At 40.1% G+C, this 18,627-nt stretch overlaps 1 protein-coding gene across 12 annotated transcripts in view; it reads right to left on the bottom strand.

Annotated features, from left to right (window-relative positions):
- The window catches only part of obscnb (obscurin, cytoskeletal calmodulin and titin-interacting RhoGEF b), a 191,499-nt gene extending 173,490 nt beyond the window's left edge, over nucleotides 1-18,009 (bottom strand). For all 12 annotated transcript variants that reach the window (XM_048246060.1, XM_048246078.1, XM_048246143.1 and 9 more), the window contains exons 1-9: nucleotides 17,887-18,009; nucleotides 14,495-15,575; nucleotides 11,297-11,566; nucleotides 8,399-8,659; nucleotides 7,773-8,078; nucleotides 7,010-7,276; nucleotides 4,581-4,687; nucleotides 4,326-4,494; nucleotides 3,248-3,520 (exon numbers count right to left, since the gene is read on the bottom strand). In XM_048246060.1, the coding sequence (XP_048102017.1) occupies nucleotides 3,248-3,520; nucleotides 4,326-4,494; nucleotides 4,581-4,687; nucleotides 7,010-7,276; nucleotides 7,773-8,078; nucleotides 8,399-8,659; nucleotides 11,297-11,566; nucleotides 14,495-15,566 (2,725 nt within the window). In that variant the 5' untranslated portion in view covers nucleotides 15,567-15,575; nucleotides 17,887-18,009. The remainder of the gene's footprint in view (nucleotides 1-3,247; nucleotides 3,521-4,325; nucleotides 4,495-4,580; nucleotides 4,688-7,009; nucleotides 7,277-7,772; nucleotides 8,079-8,398; nucleotides 8,660-11,296; nucleotides 11,567-14,494; nucleotides 15,576-17,886) is intronic.
- Between the last annotated feature and the right edge of the window lie 618 nt (nucleotides 18,010-18,627).

The following is an 18,627-nucleotide window of genomic DNA, read 5'->3' as shown; positions in this document are numbered from 1 at the left end:
CCAGAGGTCAGGGGATAATTACTTTGATAAAGTAGTCTATGCCGCTGGCCACACATTGAACAATTGACTGAAATACAATGCACAAAATGCATTGTGCTGGAAGTTAACTGACAGGAAAGTAACGTTAGCATATAGATACATGACGGATTAATTAAGCAAGTCTGCAACCTTATTGCTATACTATGCAATAACGTTACTTGCAAGCCCGTGTCTACTTTCTTAAAACAATCTACTCAAATGGAGTGTGAACTTTAACTTTAGGCTACCCTGCATCTTGTCATTTGTGTGAAATGTAGGCTAACGTTAGCCTCCGTAATCATGGATCAAGTCTCTTATAGAAATGATATGCTGAGAAATATAATAAAACACATTAACGTTACTACACTATTTTACTTAGCCTACATATAATTTCAGTTTTTCCTCTTGAGCATGAAGTATAAGTATATATACACTCTTGATCCCGTGAGGGAAATTTGGTCTCTGCAGTTATCCCAATCCGTGAATTAGTGAAACACACTCAGCACACACTAATCCCAGCACAGTGAGCTGCCTGCAACAACAGCGGCGCTCGGGGAGCAGTGAGGGGTTAGGTGCCTTGCTCAAGGGCACTTCAGCCGTGCCTATTGGTCGGGGTTCGAACCGGCAACCCTCCGAAGTCCGAAGCGCTAACCAGTAGGCCACGGCTGCCCATGAAGATAACATGTGTGGCGTAACTTCAATGCATGCACTGTGAAGGGCCACTAGGCCCTCTACTCGTTTTCTTTGGTTGTCTTCAGGTGCTTCAAGAGCTAACGAGCTGATGAGCTGCACCTGAGGGCAGGTGTTTCCAGTTAAAAGGGCGGCTGCCTCTCCCCTTAGGAGGGTCATTCTTACTTTGGGTTTTGGACATGTAACACTGCACTCAGACACATTAAGCGCTTTCAGATATAGCATATACTCCGGAGGTTTGTCAAACGGAGGTCCTACCCTTCGGATGATTCAGATACGATGCTAACCTGTGGACCTTATACGGACGTATGTTTATTACAGAATCTCCGTGCGGTTGTCGAGTGAGGGGTTGGGGCTTGTAGAGTTCAGAAGATGTGAGATATGACGCAGAATATATGCGGCCACTGCCTGTCACAGCTGCTTTCACAGCTGCTTTTTGTTTACAAAGTGTAGCCTATGCATTATGTAGGCTAAAGAAGAGAAATCTATTGTGCGTATAGGCTAATACTTGGCTAGTCATGTAAGTGCGCACTTGAAATTGACCTACAGTATTTGTATGTGTGCTTCGAATAAACACATTTATCTGTTTTCAACGTTGTACCAGAATCTGGTTTGCGTTGGAGAGAGAGAGCACAAACTTGCTACCAGCCAATTCAGTAGGCTAACTCAAGACTTCAAGGCCATCATACAACGTTTTTAAGCAACAAACAAAATACTAACATAACAGTGAAGTTGTTCATTTTTTCATGGTTTATTTTTTTCCAAAAGCATCCTCTCCCCATGTGTCTATTGCATTTACGTAAGGAGCTTGGAACAAAGTTGGGTTTTCTTCGTTTTCATTTTCTCTAGGCATATATGCTCAACAAATATCAGCTAGCTCAGCAGGCCATGAGAAGGCTATCAATGAACAGAAAACCGTGTTGGCTAACAATTTATTAAATACTCCTGTTATTGTCATCAACAACATCGCTGTAGGCTACTGCCTTTTCAGCGCCTTCTGCTTATCAGTCTTTTGAATTCGTTTGGCCTTTCCATGCAGTTGTAGGTTACAACGTGCCATTCCCTTCATGTGTTCTATTAAAATGTTGTATGCCCTCATTGACAGTAGCTCCGTGAAGTCTGCATCTTTCCAGGTCGGAGATTTTCTGGACAGCACTATGCGCACAAATGGACGCACGAAAGAAACGTCACCAACACGCCCTCTCACTAGGTGTGAATTTTAACCGCATGTTCTACGCCTCGTTCAGACACAGCACATTTACATAATGTCCGGAGGAAATACTAGGGGGGGGAGTAGTAGAACAACCGGCTAACTTCGGACTTCCATATGACCGGTTATGTCGTTCAGATATACGGCCCCACCGTTTAACATCGGCAGAACCTCCGGTCTTACACGTATGTCTGAAAGCGCTAATTACAAACACACAACATCCATGCATTACTGATGACTGACTTTGACCCACCTCACACTGTTTGTTTGTTTGTTATTTGGTTAGTTTGGTTAATAAATCGATATTTTAGTTAAAGAACCAACCTCTCGACTCCCTCTTTTGTTGTGGCCTTACCCCTAGGTCATAACAGTATCCAAATGTCTAGTCTAGCCTATTACTACTCAGTGCTAGGCCTTTTTAGAAGACAGACCAACAGCCTACTTTATTGACGTTTTAAACATTTTTAGCTTTGAACTGAAACATCACAAAAAAGTTAGATGTCTCCTGTACTGCAAACGGGAAATTCAGTCTGCTTTCCTCTGCCAAAAGTTAACCATTTTCAAGCACCTTGCGTCCTTCTTTCAATGTCTTGCTATACAGCTCTGGGTTTGCTTGTCCTCAGAGTTTGTCCTTAACGACGGCTGTTAGGGAACTGAAACCGGTCTATAATACCACACTTTAACAGTGGTTGGTGTAAATCAGGACATTTTAGCCTTCCGACAGGCTTTTGTCGGGACTTGGGACACGCAACTCAAAATGTGATTTTAAACGTGCTACTTTTTTCTCTCTCTCGCTCTCTCGGAGGTAGCCAGCCAAGCATTTGCTCTGCTGCCGGCTTGTCCCTCATCGCCCAAAATGCTTGATTGCATTCTCCACATTTTTAGCTACATTTTCATGTACCACATCAGCATTTTTGTTCAGTGAATCTTTTGTAAATTGCTTTACAATTACCGTTGGGCCCTTGGCCGCCTTCCTTATCACCCAGTTCGCTTTAGCTTGCCGCCATTCACTCCTTCATTAAGATTTCTGGTAGAATTCTCCATCTTTTTGGCATCTATGTGTCCAGTTATATAGTCTGTCTGATCTTAGTCTTGGATTTTGTGAAATAAATTTCTAAATACGACTTATAGTCCGGTGTGACTTATATATGTTTTGTTCCTTTTCATGAGGCATTTTTTGACTGATGCGACTTATACTCCGGAGCGACTTATAAAATACGGGAGGTTATTTAATAAATATCTTACTAAAGGTATATGGCATGTCACTCCGTATTTAATTAAATGGCTTGTTGTGGTGTTGTGATGTGGTTTTGTATTCACATCTCTTACCTTTAATGTTGACCTGGAATGTCACCTTGTCCTCTGCTGTTTCACATGAGTAGTGTCCCTCATCACTGGACTTAGCATTCTTAATGACGAGCTTCCGCTTTGTTCCTTGGGAAAACATTGATGTCCTCTGGTCTTCCTTTAGTTCTTTCTGCTCTTTCTTCCAAATCACAGCTGTGTCATTAGTGGATACCTCACAGCTGAGCTCCACATCACCACTGAGTTTCATGGCAGCTCCTTCACTCTTAGACTTGTTTACAAACCTGCCTGGTTCATCTAAAAAAATAATAATTAAAAAACAGAACAGAAATGAAAATATTTTACAATCAACAACATTCAACCTTGTCCACAGTGTGTGTTAGGAGCTAGAGCTATTTGGGCTTGATTGATGATTGATTGTGTCTAAAATGTCTGTCGCCATTAATCTTTATGATTGTAGCAGACCAATGTTCTGCTGAGCTCTTGTTATTGTTTATAGGGGGGAAAAAAAGTAAATCAAGCACCTAGGGATTATATCATGAAGGTCACAAGTTTGAGTTATTACCCAGCACCTCCAGAAACCGATCTGCAATAATTTGTCACCAAATTCCAAATAATTTTTTTTTTATCTACCCTTGTCAAAAATGCCCCCCAAACTTTGGATCACTAAACATTGTTAATGAACTTCCATAAATCTTAAATTTCAATTTGTTAATCAACTTTTACTCTTGTTACTCTAATGTTATTATCCCATTGGTTGCACTGTAAATTTGTTCCCCAGAAATTCATTTATAACAGCCATACCTATTCAGTCTCTTGACTCTCACCATTGTGTTTTCACTTGTTCAGTGTTGAATGCATAAGCCTTTTCCACCAGCCATTTTTGTGGTCAAGCTATAGGCTCAGCTGTGCTATATTATTGTGTATATACCCAAAAGCTAATGTCAAACAGGGGGCACTGTGGCAAAATAGGAAACATGCCCACAGGGACCAGGGTAATTTCCCAATCTCTTATTTCCTTTCACACTCCTGTCAAATTAAAGGCATAAAAGCCCAAAATATAAAGAATCTAATGCCAAACAAAAGAAAAATGACCTTGTACCTTTAAGAGCAACCTGGAAGAACATTCTATCTCCATCACAAATACACTCATATATGCCAGTGTCTTCATGTGTGATTTTGTGTATCACAAGAACACGCATCAGGTCAGTGGACAGACACTCATACTTTTTCGCTGCCTTAATCTCCTTGCCCTCCTTCATCCATATGACCTGTGGATGTAAAAAATAGCATTTTACATTTTGAAAAGTTACAGAATTCACAAGGTAATGGTGTTCCCATTTCACACATCACAAACCTGGACATTTGGATCTGACACTTCAGTCTGCAGCTTTGCCGATGTGTATGCTGTGAAGCCAAAAACTTCTGTCTCAGTGGACTTTCTTGTGAAGCGGGCTTGTGGAGCTAAAAAAAAATCAAATAAAAATAAAATGTACTTTCCCCTTGTTCTCTCTATTTTTCATTGTGAAGCTTTTTAATACAGTATGTTATTTGTTACAAAACCTATAATGAACGAATTAAACAGGCATTGTCATGGTTGAGGATTTCTGCCGTGCATTTGCATTGCATAACTGATGTTCTCAGTCAGGTAAATCCAAACAGACCAGTTTTCACCTAGAAAAACTAAGGAATCGCTTCTGACTATGTGCGGGTGGGGATTTCTGAATCATTTGGATATGCTGTGGCAAAATGATGAGGATTGGAGGAAATGCCAGGGCATGGCATTGTCAGAGTTAAAGGAGAAATCTGGCCAATTTTAACACAGAGCTCTGTTGATCATGTTCACGGAATACTGTCGGTCAGAAAAAAATCGGTGCTGTCTGACGCGAGTTAGCTGGCTAGCGGATAAAGCAGCCAAAGTGCTTACAAGCTTATGGGGGCATGTTCTAAACCAGTGGTGTCCAAACTACTGCCCGTGGGGCCAAATACGGCCTGCCACACACTTTAATCTGGCCAGCCGAGCATTTATTAGTTTATCATAGATCCGGCCAGCCACGCACTTTAATCCAGCCTGCCCGGTATTTAATTAGGTTATCATAGGCCGCTCGCTTTTTTCCCAGCGATAGACGACGTTGTGGTTAACTTTAGGCTACTGCAAACTGCTTTACACTCTTCTGTTTACAATGTCAAAGTCAAAACAGCTTGTTACATCGAGATACATAGTATCTACATTGCAGCAGATCTAATGGGAATGCATTTGAGCGTGATAAGACGGAGAGAGCGCGACGGGTTCCAGCTGGCTTGTCATTGTTGATAATTGATATCTCCTTTTTATAAGAAACTTTTAAAAGGAAATCGCGATGGCAACAGTAGTTCCCACTACTGACCATTTATATAAACTGTGAGGGCACAGCCACAGGCACACCATAGGCTATATTTGAGTGGAGCTGGCAAAGAGTCTTAAAGTGACAGTGCACCATTTATAAATGAATTAAACAGCATCAAATGAACAGTATTTCTTAAGAAATTAATTTTCTACAACAAAATTACTTTTAATTATTTTTAAAACCCAATGACCCACCACCACTGTGCATGTTGTTAGCACGCCTTGTCAAGTTAACTTTGCTAATGCAGCCTATTGTTTGCTTAGCCTACCTACCTACTCTATGACCGACTAACTAGCTAACCGACGAACTCCCTTACTAAATCGACTACATTTGTTGCACACTTGAAACAAAATGTCTTCAAAAGTATGTTGAAGGTCCAATAATTTCAAACATTACATTTCCGTTCGCACTTGTAGGCTATGCTGCTTTTCTTTCACTGTCTCAAATGGCGTACTTCTGCACTTACAATACCTAATTTGAGTGTGTGAAGGTGTTCACACTGACAATTCCAACGGCACGAAGTGCACTGCTAGTCCCCGATGGTGCACTCTTAATGGTCAAAAAGCTGAGTGTGGAACGGCTACATAGCAGAAGAGGTGGGAGCTGACACCTTTAACCTTTTCAACGTTATAACATAAACTGTTCATGTTTTGACACTGTATCTTGGCTACATAGCAGAAGAGGTGGGAGCATTTTTCAAACTTGTGGTAATCCATTTGAGACACGGTTGAGTTTCGCTTTAAAGAACTGAAGCAGCAGCAGTTTGGGCCAAAAAAGGACCACACTTTTCATTGGTACAATTATCATGCTTATAACATAAACTGTTCATGTTTTGACAAAGGAAAATTATAATAAAAGAGAGAGACCAACTTTAGGTCATAATGTCGAAAATCTGCAAAAAATTATTTTTAAGACATGTTCATAGCAAAAATGGATTGAATGAGATTCATTTAGATCAATGAGAAAAATTTCAACGGAACAGATGGGAAACAGGGTCATCAAATGTTACAAGCTTTTTCTTTCTTTTTTCTTCTTTTCTTCTTTTTTTCTTATATCAAGGTATGTCAAAATGAATATGAAGTTTATTGAAAGATTGAGGACAGATGCCTTACTTTGTGTACTTTGTGTAATACATTTGCACAAGGAAATGCTAGATTTTCATTAAGTAATGATAAATGGTAAATTGACTCACAAGAAAATGATACCCCATTATAATTTTACATTTTACTAACTAAACAGATTATTGAATAAATATAAATTCCCATACAAAACCTAAAAGACCATACGTGTTTTTAGGAATGGCAGAGTCAGTACAACAGGACTTTCCAAAACTGATGACTGTCAACTCATTTGAATGTCACTCAGAAAGAAAAAAAACGTTTTTTTCTGTCTTCCTTACCTTTCACACTAAGTGTGCAAATACTCTCTGAGCCACCACCAACAAACTTCACTTCAGCCCCATTCAGCTCAAAAGTGGCCTTACGGATGAGAAGCGTGTGAATGGTCTTTGAACGTGTGATGAGGTAGTCAGAGCCACTGCGTAGAAGAGTATTATTTAGCTTCCAGGAGCCTGAGCAGACCGCAGAGAGCTCGATTGTCAACGTAACCTCCTCACCAGAGGTTGCACTGGCATTCACTAGGCCTTTTGTTATGTTCGCTGTCGGTTCTGTATAGGACAAAAGATGTCAAGCAGGTAATGAGAAACATGTTAACATAACTGGTATAACCTAAATTATTGCAACAACAGATGTCAAGATATCAATAGAATAGGTGTCAGAGAAAAACCTAAACAACAAAATCTAGAATGATGAAGAATAAAGAGATGGCTAAAGAGGTGGAATACAACAACAACTGCACACAAAGGCAGGCTGACTGTCCTGCCATGGACTTGAAGTTGACCTCCTCACCTCCTCATACAGAGCATGCTGAGAAGTAGGGAGAAAGTGGGCGGGAGGCTAAAATCAATGGGTGCTCATGTTTATCTGTGTTTTAACACAGCTTTGTGTAACACAAATGTGCTCATTAGTGTATTCAAATACTCTTTGCTGTTGCAAACACCTCTCAGTGCACAAGCTCTATCATAGCAAATTGGTGATCAATTTCATGGGGGTTGAATATTCCTGTATATCATGTACTGTACGTGTTAATATTTACTCTCTCACCAAGGAAGAACATTCCAGGAACCTCAAGGCAGGAGCTTCGGCCAAAGTCATTTACAGCAGAGATACGGAACTCATAGCTGCCTTCTTCTGTAATGTTGTTGACAGTGTAGTGGGTGTAGGGCACTGTGCTTGTAGTGTTGCACCTCAGCCATGTGTGAGCTCCCAGTTTTCTTCTTTCGATAAAGTATCCTTTTATTGGCACCGGACGATCGCTCTCTGGAGGTGACCAGCACAGAGTGATGGATGAATCAGTCTTGTTCCGTACCACAGGGTCAATTGGGGGATCTGGTGGGTGCTTTCTTGGTGCTAGAAGGCCAAAATAAAGAACATGAAAGGTGACATTTGTTACTATTTATATTCATATTGCTTTCACACAGTATGCCACTTGTCATTTAGTTTCATATGTATGAGGCGGTGGTAAAGCGTAAGGAGCTAGGCAAAGTAGCCTGAAAATGTGGGTTTAATTCCCGACTTCCACCGTTGCGCCATTGAGCAAGGTACTTAGCCCCGAGTTGCTCTGGGGAGAATGGCCTTTGTAATATAGTTGAGATATGTAAGTCACTTGGTAAGCGTCTGCTAAATGTAAATGTGTATGTACATGTACATATGTATTTAAGTAGCCTCACCAGTAACAGTGAAATGAGTTGAGGTCTTGCAATCCCCTGCGATGAAAGCTACTTCTCCTGAGTCTTCAGAAGTGCAGTCACGTATGGTTAAAGTGTATTGCCGTGTACTATGTGCAATGCTGATGCGTGTATCTTCAAGCAGCTTAACGCAATTTCTTGTCCAGTAAGAGCCTTCACAAGGTTTTTCAAGCTCTACACAGAATATTACTGTGTCGCTCACAGGGACAACTGTCCTGCGTGGGAGTTTCTTTGTGATGTTACCTGAAAATCAAATGCAAGAACAATAAGAAGTTGGGACAATCTTGTACATGCACTGCATGTTGTAACAATGTATAAGCTATACAATTACAGTGCATGAAAATGCACCGTACTGTTATCGCTGGGCTTCTTATAATTATTCTTCTTCTGACCAGCCAAAGGACACCTGCGCTATGTAACTTTAATGTTTGACAACTTTATACTTTAGATATTTGCTAAATGTGATAAAATTTCCCCATTGTAAATCAATGGGTCGAACGTTCATGAGTTTAAACTAATGACATCACAATGCTTTTGCACCTGTGTCTCAACGGCCCCTGTTCTGTCTAAAACCAAAGACGGGCTGCTAAGTAGGAATATCATTACTCACCATCTGTCTGGCTATATCCATCTCCATAATAGGCTATGTAAGCTACAAACAAGTCAGACTGTTCCAAACTTTCTTCTGCTACTAATAGTCCACATCTGGCACATAGGCACAAAGTGTGGCAAACCGAATGATTTTCGACTAAAACAAAAATGTTATCAAGCAAGATATACTTGCTACTTGGACGACAATAACGTTAACCATCTCGTGAGAGACCTAGATAGGTTAGCTGTAACTGTAACTGTCGCTAGATAAATAAAGTTTAGACTGGTGTCATAGCGGATATCTGCGCATAAAATCACAATCATTCTGCATATGTCTAATATTTAAACATTTACTGTTAACACTATTGTGAAACTCATATCATGCTTCATTTAAAGTTACAGCAGGGATAAATGCTATTGAATGATATCAGTCTAATTCAGGCTGCATGAGCCTACATAAATGACCATTGAATATTTCACCAGATTGAAAAACATAGGCCTAGGCTACATAATCGTTCTGCCAACATAACGTAGCCTAGTCAAACTGCAATGTTTGTTTGTACTGGGTACCCTCGATAACCACAGTAAATGCTCTTCTTCTACAGTCAGGATAATATAATGCAATTATATAGGCCTACATCTAATTTAGGCTACATGAGTCTGCATAAATGACCACTGAAGATTTAACCACTTTGAAAAAAGTTAATTTGTTCACAAATAATAGCCTACACAAATTGTCTCATGCTGTGATCCCTCATGCTCTTATCCTAAGTTGCAGAAAAAACAACCATATATGCATGACTTCAGTATCATCCAGTGAACTATATCGATGCTCAATCAATTATCTTCGGTTCTAAAAATGTAGGCTATAAAATAAGACTGTTCAAGTCTTGACTGTTCAAAGACTGTTCAAGAGCTCCATGCTGGTGTGTTACCATAACTTTATTATCATTTTGGAAATTGCCCTTACTGGGGGAAAATGTATTTATTACTAAGAAAGCCTAATGTGTTTTAGACTACCTCTCAACACTGCTTTATCTAAGTATAAGTATGTATATATACTTTTTTGATCCCGTGAGGGAAATTTGGTCTCTGCATTTAACCCAATCGGTGAATTAGTGAAACACAATGCACACAGTGAACACACAGTGAGGTGAAGCACACACTAATCCCGGTGCAGTGAGCTGCCTGCTTTTTAACGGCGGCGCTCGGGGAGCAGTGAGGGGTTAGGTGCCTTGCTCAAGGGCACTTCAGCCGCGGCCCACTGGTCGGGGCTCGAACAGGCAACCCTCCGGTTACAAGTCCAGAGTGCTAACCAGTGGGCCACGGCTGCCCAATTATCTGCCTTTTTAGAAAATCAATATAATATTATAACGTTTCAGTTAGAACATAACAAGATCTAGTTTAGTCTACATACAAAGGCCTACCATTTACAGAACCAACATAAACAGCATTTGATTTGTTGCCTAGACCTACCATTCAATTAACCTAATTTATCAATTGCCTACTCATCCTTCGTCTATATCATTATATTCATCTTTCTATCCTAGCATATGCTGCAATTAAAATGTCCCTTGAGGTGATAGAGCAGCATACATTGTATAGGCAACTTATATTGCCCACTGTTAATGTTTTTCAATGTTTCCCAACCACAGTAACTACCAAACAGCAACCACACGAAAAATACCTAGCAAGACCTACACAACAGTTTTTGAACAAAGGCACCAACTTTCTCTCCATCCATACCTTCCTTACTACCTAGGAACCTTCACAGCTTACTTTAGAAATCAACATTAAACTATTTGTCTATAAATATTCATTATACTAAACTATATTAAACTATCTGTCTATCAACATCTATTAAACCCTGTCAACCTAGCAACCCCCATAACAACCAATATGATTACCCTAGCAACCAGCATAACAACCGCTTTATTTGGCATAGCAACACCCAAGCAACCATTGCATTTCTAGGTATATATTTGTAATCAACAATTAAGAATACTTTTATATGGACCTTTTACTCTTTTAATAGAAAGAACTGTGAAGAGAAGAAAGGAAATGAGTGAGAGTGAAAGATAGGGAGACTTGCTGGGGGTTTTGAGAAATAACCTCAGGTCGGACTCAAGCCTAAGACCCTATGGGTATTGAGCCCACGCTACCGCTACGCTGTGCATTTGCCATATTAGGCAATATGTCATTTTTATGATTTATGTTGTGTTTCTTTTACACATATAGACGTAGGTTTTAAAAGGGTAAAAGCAGAATGTCTGATTCTGTGTCAGTTACCCAGAACAGTGAGCTCAGCAACAGTGCGACTCCCCTCTGACATTTCGCAGATGTAAACAGCATCATCATTGGTTGTGACATTGTGGATGGTGAGGCGACGCAATGTCCCCTTCTCTTCCATTCGGTATTTGCCACTCTCTTCCAAGCGCGTCTCCTCCATGAACCAGTTGGCTTGAGAGGCTGCTACAGGCACCTCACAGAAAAGCATTGCTGTGGCCTTTTCCTGTACCTCCACATCCTGCAGCTTCCTCTTGAAGGGGACTTTGGGTTCTGCCAAGGGTCAGATTGACACAAAACAGAGCGAAACTGATTAAGCCATGGAGAAATGTGTACAAAACACAATTCGGAATACTGTATTGCAATGTCAGGTAACTGACACCAGGAAGTCAAAAAGGTATATATTTAATAGGAAGTACTACATTAAATTCCTTAAACTATCTATTCAATTCAAATACATGTAGGTATTTCAACATTTAAAAGCATATGGGAACTGTTCAGATACAACAAATAATGCATGGAAACAGTATACGGAAATAGCCAAATCCAAACCCTTCCTTCAACCAAATTTCCGCTAATTTGAATTTTGCAGCCTGTAAATTATGTTGGCATCACATCAGCTGGCATGGAACATTTCTTGTGTTATGTCATTCAGTGAGGGGGAATTTGTGACGTTCTGATATAACTGTTATTGTTACTCTCACTCCTGAAAATTATAATCTGATCTGAGCTATTCAAACTGTGAGACTCAGTGACAATGACTTCTATGGAAGAAAAAAAATGGCAGAAGTAAAGTCACTTCTCAACTACGCTTTGATATGTCAACTGTGTCAATATGAAAACAAACTTTGTACATGGACTCCTTTCTGAGGATGTCCCAAAATGGGGTAACTGCCTAACATCAAGTCGCCATGCCAACTATGTCTATGTACATAATTGTGTTACACGATGTCCTATATTTCCCCACCTGGCTTTTCTCATTTCAATCATAAGTGAAACACTATAATGAAGCAATTCACAGTCTTTGTGAGAGCCGTTTTTACATTGTTCAAAATCTTACATTAAAAAAGTTGTATTCAAAACACTCCAAAAGATGACTTATCAACTGTGTTAACTTCACAGGGCCTTGCTGAAATCTGGCTCAACGCTAGAAAAGACTGCAGTATCAATCAGAAATGTGAAATACTCTGACCTTTGCCTCTTTTGGCCCTTTGTAGTGTGTGTACAGAGGGCCAAAAGAGCTGGAAATATGGCAGGCCTGAACACTCCATATCAGGGTTGTGCACAATTCAAATTGCAATCCTGCTTCCTGTTTGCTACCTCAATTGAAATGCAAGTGAAATTAAAGAATTGAATTGGAATTTAAGAGCCCGTTTCAATTCAATTCTGGAATTTTGCACAAGCCTGCTCCATATACAACATCCATTTCATACAGTAAAAGCCAAATATCTTCAAGAAATATACGTCTTCATACAGCCAAAGAAAGTGGAACTTGTCTCTAACCCTGCATGAAATAGTGAAAATGAAAAATACAAGGTGAATGAAAGCTCTTCACCACTCCACCTGACCAAAGCACTGGCGTCAGATGGCAGCTTGTGTTATCAGAGAAACTGCAAACTACTCATCAGAAGCAGAAAATAGATGCAACTTGATACCACCCCCTCCACTGTTGTGCCAGCTCTGTACCATGTAGAGCATGATTCAAGTTAGAAGTGTTAGAAGCCAGAAGTGTTTGGCCCCTTCCCGATTTCTTATTTTTTTGAATGTTTGTCACACTTAAATGTTTCAGATCAAACTAATTTAAATATTTGTCAAAGATCACACAAGTAAACACAAAATTGGAGGGTTTTCGAACATGAACTGCTTTTTTAAGGTCATGCATAGCATCTCAATAGGATTCAGGTCAGGACTTTGACTAGGCCACTTCATTTTGTTTTTCTTCAGCCATTCAGAGGTGGACTTGCTGGTGTGTTTTGGATCACTGTCCTGCAGAACCTAAGTTCGCTTCAGCTTGAGGTCACAAACAGATGGCAGTGGTCTTGGAACTTATGGAACCATGCCATTTTTGCCCAGTCTCTTATTTATGGTGGAGTCATGAACACTGAGCTTAACTGAGGTAAGTGAGGCCTGCAGTTCTTTGGATGTTGTTGTGGGGTCTTTTGTGATCCTTAGGATGAGTCGGCCCGCCAATCCTGGGAAGGTTCACCACTGTTCCATGTTTTTGCGGATAATGGCTCTCACTGTGGTCCGCTGAAGTCTCAAAGCTTTAGAAATGGCTTTATAACCTTTTCCAGACTGACAGATCTCAATTACTTTCTTTCTCATTTGTTCCTGAATTTCTTTGGATCTCGGCATGATGTCTATGTTTTGAGGATCTTTTGGTCTACTTCACTTTGTCAGGCAAGTCCTATTTAAGTGATTTCTTGATTGAGAACAGGTGTGACAGAAGGGGGAAGGGGGTTAACACTTTTTCAAACAGGGCAATGTAGGTTTTGATTTTTTTTCCCTTAATAATAAAAACCTTAATTTAATAACTGCATTTTGTGTTTACTTTTGTTAACTTTCAATTTGTTTGATGATCTAAAACATTTAGGTGTGACACTTTTTCACTAGCCTAGAAATCTAGACGCGCCCCTAGTGGGCTAGTCTAGCAACTCTCCGTTGGCTTGTGAGCTCCAGAAATCGAAACTCAATCAGGCCAATGAAATCGTGTATAGAGTCGTTAGGTGGGCTTAACATAATGATTGATGGCAGAGTTGCAACGGTTTGGCTTGAATTCCCTGCTACTTGAAAACAAATAAGATGGATGTTGCTGTTGGCGAACAGTGTGACACAAGTTAAGTTGGCAAACGTTTGAACTAGCCAACTAGCTCCGCTGGTGGGAAACGCATGGGACTCATAAGCTGCCGCTGTCCCATTAGTGCAGAGGGAATTTGAAAGACAACTGATTATCCCGCCCCTCGGACTGAGCACTGCGAACGGTGAGTGCCCAGACCCTACATTTTAATGTGGGTCTGGCTCGTCAGGCTACTTTTTCACACCACTGTATACTCCTCACTGAAGTCTGTCTTTGAATATATGAACTAAAATACCAAAGTGTTTCGATGAACTAAACTAAAGATCTAAAGAACTAAAGATGGACACAGAAAAGAACAAAAAGCTCCATCCAAATCCATAGAAATGAATCAAGATTATCCTTACCTTTAACAATCACCAACACAGCACTGTATGTCTGTCCAGCCATATTTGAGGCATTGCAGGTGTACAAGCCATTGTCACTCTGTTTACAGTATAAAATCTTGAGGATAAAGTTCTCTGCATGATCCTCATACATTACATGTCGTCTGCCTTCAGTGATGTTTGTACCATCCTTCCTCCAAACAATGTGGGGCTTTGGATGACCTGTGACAAAACAGCTGAGTTTTGCATGCTTCCCCTCAGTCACCATACATGTGCGAGTAAAGACACCTTTTGGCAAATTATAAGCAAAGTCGGAGGCACGTTGATCATTGTCTCGTCCGTCAGTGATCTTAGAGCTAGAGAGAGAGGATGAAGTGCTTTCTGTGGTTCGATGAAAGGAGATATCTTTTCTCATCTCCTCCTTTCGTTTCTGGAGGTGTGACAAAAGGGATGTGCTTTTGTCTGCATTAACAATCTGATAGGCATCCTGGAGGTCCACTACAAGAGTGGCAGCAGCATGAGACCGACCTACTGTGTTTTGAGCACGACAGGTATAGGTGCCACTGTCAAGGCTGCGCACACTTTGGATCCGCAAGGAGCTGCCTTCACTGTCAGAGGTGATTTTGATACGGTTTGTCTCACCAATATAACGGCCATCCTTCTCCCACTCAAAGTTAGGATCAGGGTGAGCTGCCACCCGGCAGTAGAAGGTGACATCGCCTCCCAGGCCAACTCGTGCAGACATAGGCTTCACCATAAACACAGGTGCTCGATCCACCAGCTGCTCTGGCAGGCCCACCCTAAGGCTCACAGCAGCATAGGCTTCCCCAACATTGTTTTTGGCACGGCACATGTACTGCCCACTGTCTTCCAAAGTCAGATCATAGATGGTCAAGCGATAGACATCACCATCCTCCACTGTTTTGAAACGGCCACCAGCAGAGAGTTGCAGTTTCTCTTTCTCCCATGTGACAATTGGGACAGGACTGCCCACAATGGTGCAACTCAATGAGGCATCCCTACCCACACACACAGAAAACGCCTTGGGCCGTGTTATGAATCTGGGAACCCCACCAAACAGATTCTGGTCCATCACAAAATCCTGCAACAGAGGCAAAGAATGATAAGTACTGTGCATGCAATGTACAACATAACATGACTCTTCTGTTGCTAACAAATAATACAGGCATATGCATATCTTTCTGACATTTCTTAGAAACACTATCCTGACAATTCTTAGAAACACTATTGTAATATTGTACTTTCAAATACACATTTTTTGCACAGCTGCCCACATTTTTATCAACATTAGTGTATCACTCATTTACAGTTTAATTTGCAAAGGTTTAATTCTATCTTTATTTTTTCTACTAAAGGCAAAAGCCATGCACAATAACATTTGAAGAGTTCATTTTCATTTTTACTACATTTGAAGAGTTCTTTTTTCACAAATACTCAAAAATTGTGCCTTTTTATTGCATATTCCAGGTTATATCAATCAAACTGTAGTTGGTTTGCTTTCATCAAGTCAATGTATAAATAAGGACATAATAATGCACTGTGAACCAGCTAAAAATCGATAGAAATGTGTGAAGATTACAACCTGTTGAGATAAAAACAAATAATCATGATGCAATTTTAAAAAACAGAATAGGGAGTATTCTGCTTTTGATTTCACTTGTTCAATGTCACATGACTATCCTAACTGAAAACAACCTCATCAGGGCGCCAGACAAAACAGAATATGCATTAAAGTTGCAGTCAGGGATTTTACACGATTTCAAGCCCATAGGCTAACATTTTTTGCCACATTCAGAAATAATTTCCTCATGACCGCTAGCTGCCCATTCTGTGAGTACACTGTAAAATTAGGCTTCCCAGGCTTCGAAAACGGGAAACAAACAAAGTGGGGTAGCCTGTCCCCCAAACAAAAACTAAACTATGCATGGAATTTCTAAGGAAATAGTGAAGGTAGGGGTGAGCTACCTCTCTGGTGTGTTTTGTTTGGTCCTTGGTTAAAATGGAATTTTCTTTTTTACTTTTTAGATTTTTTTTGCACAAAAGCGACTTCATGCCAAATCCCTGATTGCACATTTAACTTGGACAAGGTGATGATTTCAGACCTTGTGTTCCTCACAGTTTATATAAATAAAGAAATATTTTTCAGTCATAATTTATCTGCAGCCTATTCTGCTAAAAAAAAAATCGTGAGAAAATCAATCGTGAACTTAAAATCGGGAATCGTACCGAACTGTGAGTTGAGTCAGTGTATCCTTACATCCTTATGTATCAAATAAAAATAATCAAATTTCAGTTTGGTTGATATTACTTAATTTACTTAACTAAAATGATTTAGGAAAATTATTTAAAATTGAGTTAACTGTTTTGAAAAAATAACTTAATTTATTTTGAATGCTACAGTGGAAGTACTTAAAACCTGGTCTTCTGTTCTGACCAATATAGGCCTACTGTAGGTTAACTCAAAGATGATTCTCTTAAATATCATGGAGACACCCAAAATTCTAACATAGCCTATTCAATTTAAAACCTGAAATACAGGCAACAGTTAGCCTAGTAGTAAAGTCTAGTAAAGTTACTAGAAAAGTCATCCACTTATTTGAAATTGTTATTTTTCTTTCATAAAGCCTATAGATTCCTTCCAGTTTAAGCTACCCTTAATCGCCAACACAGATAATACTGGCATCACTAATAGCCTGTTGAAATTAGGCCAACAAAATATCACACTTAATGAACAATTTCCAAAGTGTGCTCAAAACAACTGTGTTACAGCAACTGTGTAAAAATGCATTCCCCTATAACCAAGTTAACAATCTATGTGCCTTTGAAACGGTTGACATTTGCCGTCGTTGTCACCTCACTCCCCTAAGCTGCCACCACCAAAAATAACTTCAGCTGTCAGACCCCATCTCACTCCCATTGCCATTTGTAGAGGCGGAGACAGACGGACTCACACAGGAACAATAGACAAATAAACCAATAGAACTTTTCTTAGCCTACAACATGCCTAATTAACTAGAGACGGATGTAGGGATGTAATATTCCATTTGAAACTAGGAATTCTTCGCCCTTCGTCTAACAGTCTATTTGTTAGGGCACCACAGGTTACATGGCATGCACTTCGATTTGCTCAAGGCTAATCGATAGAAATGCCTAATTGTGGTCCAGATTATTGCCCATCTCAAGAATTCTGCACATTAAACACATTTGGAATAGGCATAGGGCAAGTTAGTCTGTCCTAAGGAATCAGAAAGTCAGAACTGTGCGTCAAAACTAGGCTACTGACCTTTTCTATTTTAGTTCACGGACAAATCATATACAATAGGCCTAGGCTATCTTATGTATCAAGCATTTAGTTTGGGGGGAAAAAAGTGTAAAATAGAAAGTTTCCTTGCCTTGGTGGGATAGCCTATAGAGTAGGCCTAAATTTGATCCAAATGAAACAACCGTAGGTAAATCCACTGAAACTGTCGAATACCGTAGCCTAGGTAGTGAAATATCCCCCAATCTCCCTCGGAGGCCAGATGACACTATATTTTTTCCTCTGTGGTTCTAGCCTACATGATGACAAGTAGGTGACGTTCCATTTTCGTTGCAGCCTCCTTCCAAAATAGCCATCGCCACAGCAGTTAGGCCTACCCCTCTTCCCGCGTGTGTGCCGTTTCTAAAGAAGGTTTCTAAAACTTTACGTAGCCTGTAGACTTAAACCATGAACGGGGTAGAATCGGGACGAATGAAACACTTTTTAATTAAACCTAATTTACAAAGAAATCGTAAAACACTGATAGTTAATAGGCATATTTTGTAGCAACCTACATCTGTCCTCTGTCAAATACAGTTGCATTTAGGCTACAGCTCTGCACAAAACAGTTCAAATGTTATTTAAGGAGAAGTAGCCTACTAGGCTACACGTGCGTATTGTTTCATTCGTCCCTCCTGGCTGCAAATTAAACAGTATGCCTAGGCCTTTGGGGAAATGAAACATACAGCTTAGGCTAAGCTATGCAAACACAACTCCAACACAATTTCAGTATTTGACAACATATCATGAATGGTAGGCTACTTCAAATATGTGTTATTTTAGATAGATTGCTGCTGGGCTACGTCTTGGTTCATGTCTGTTAACCCTTAGAACC

The sequence above is a fragment of the Alosa alosa genome, chromosome 1 (assembly GCF_017589495.1).
Source record: "Alosa alosa isolate M-15738 ecotype Scorff River chromosome 1, AALO_Geno_1.1, whole genome shotgun sequence".
Taxonomy (NCBI): Eukaryota; Metazoa; Chordata; class Actinopteri; order Clupeiformes; family Clupeidae; genus Alosa; species Alosa alosa.
The sequence above is the reverse complement of the archived record's forward strand: the minus strand, read 5'-3'. Positions and strand labels throughout refer to the sequence as shown.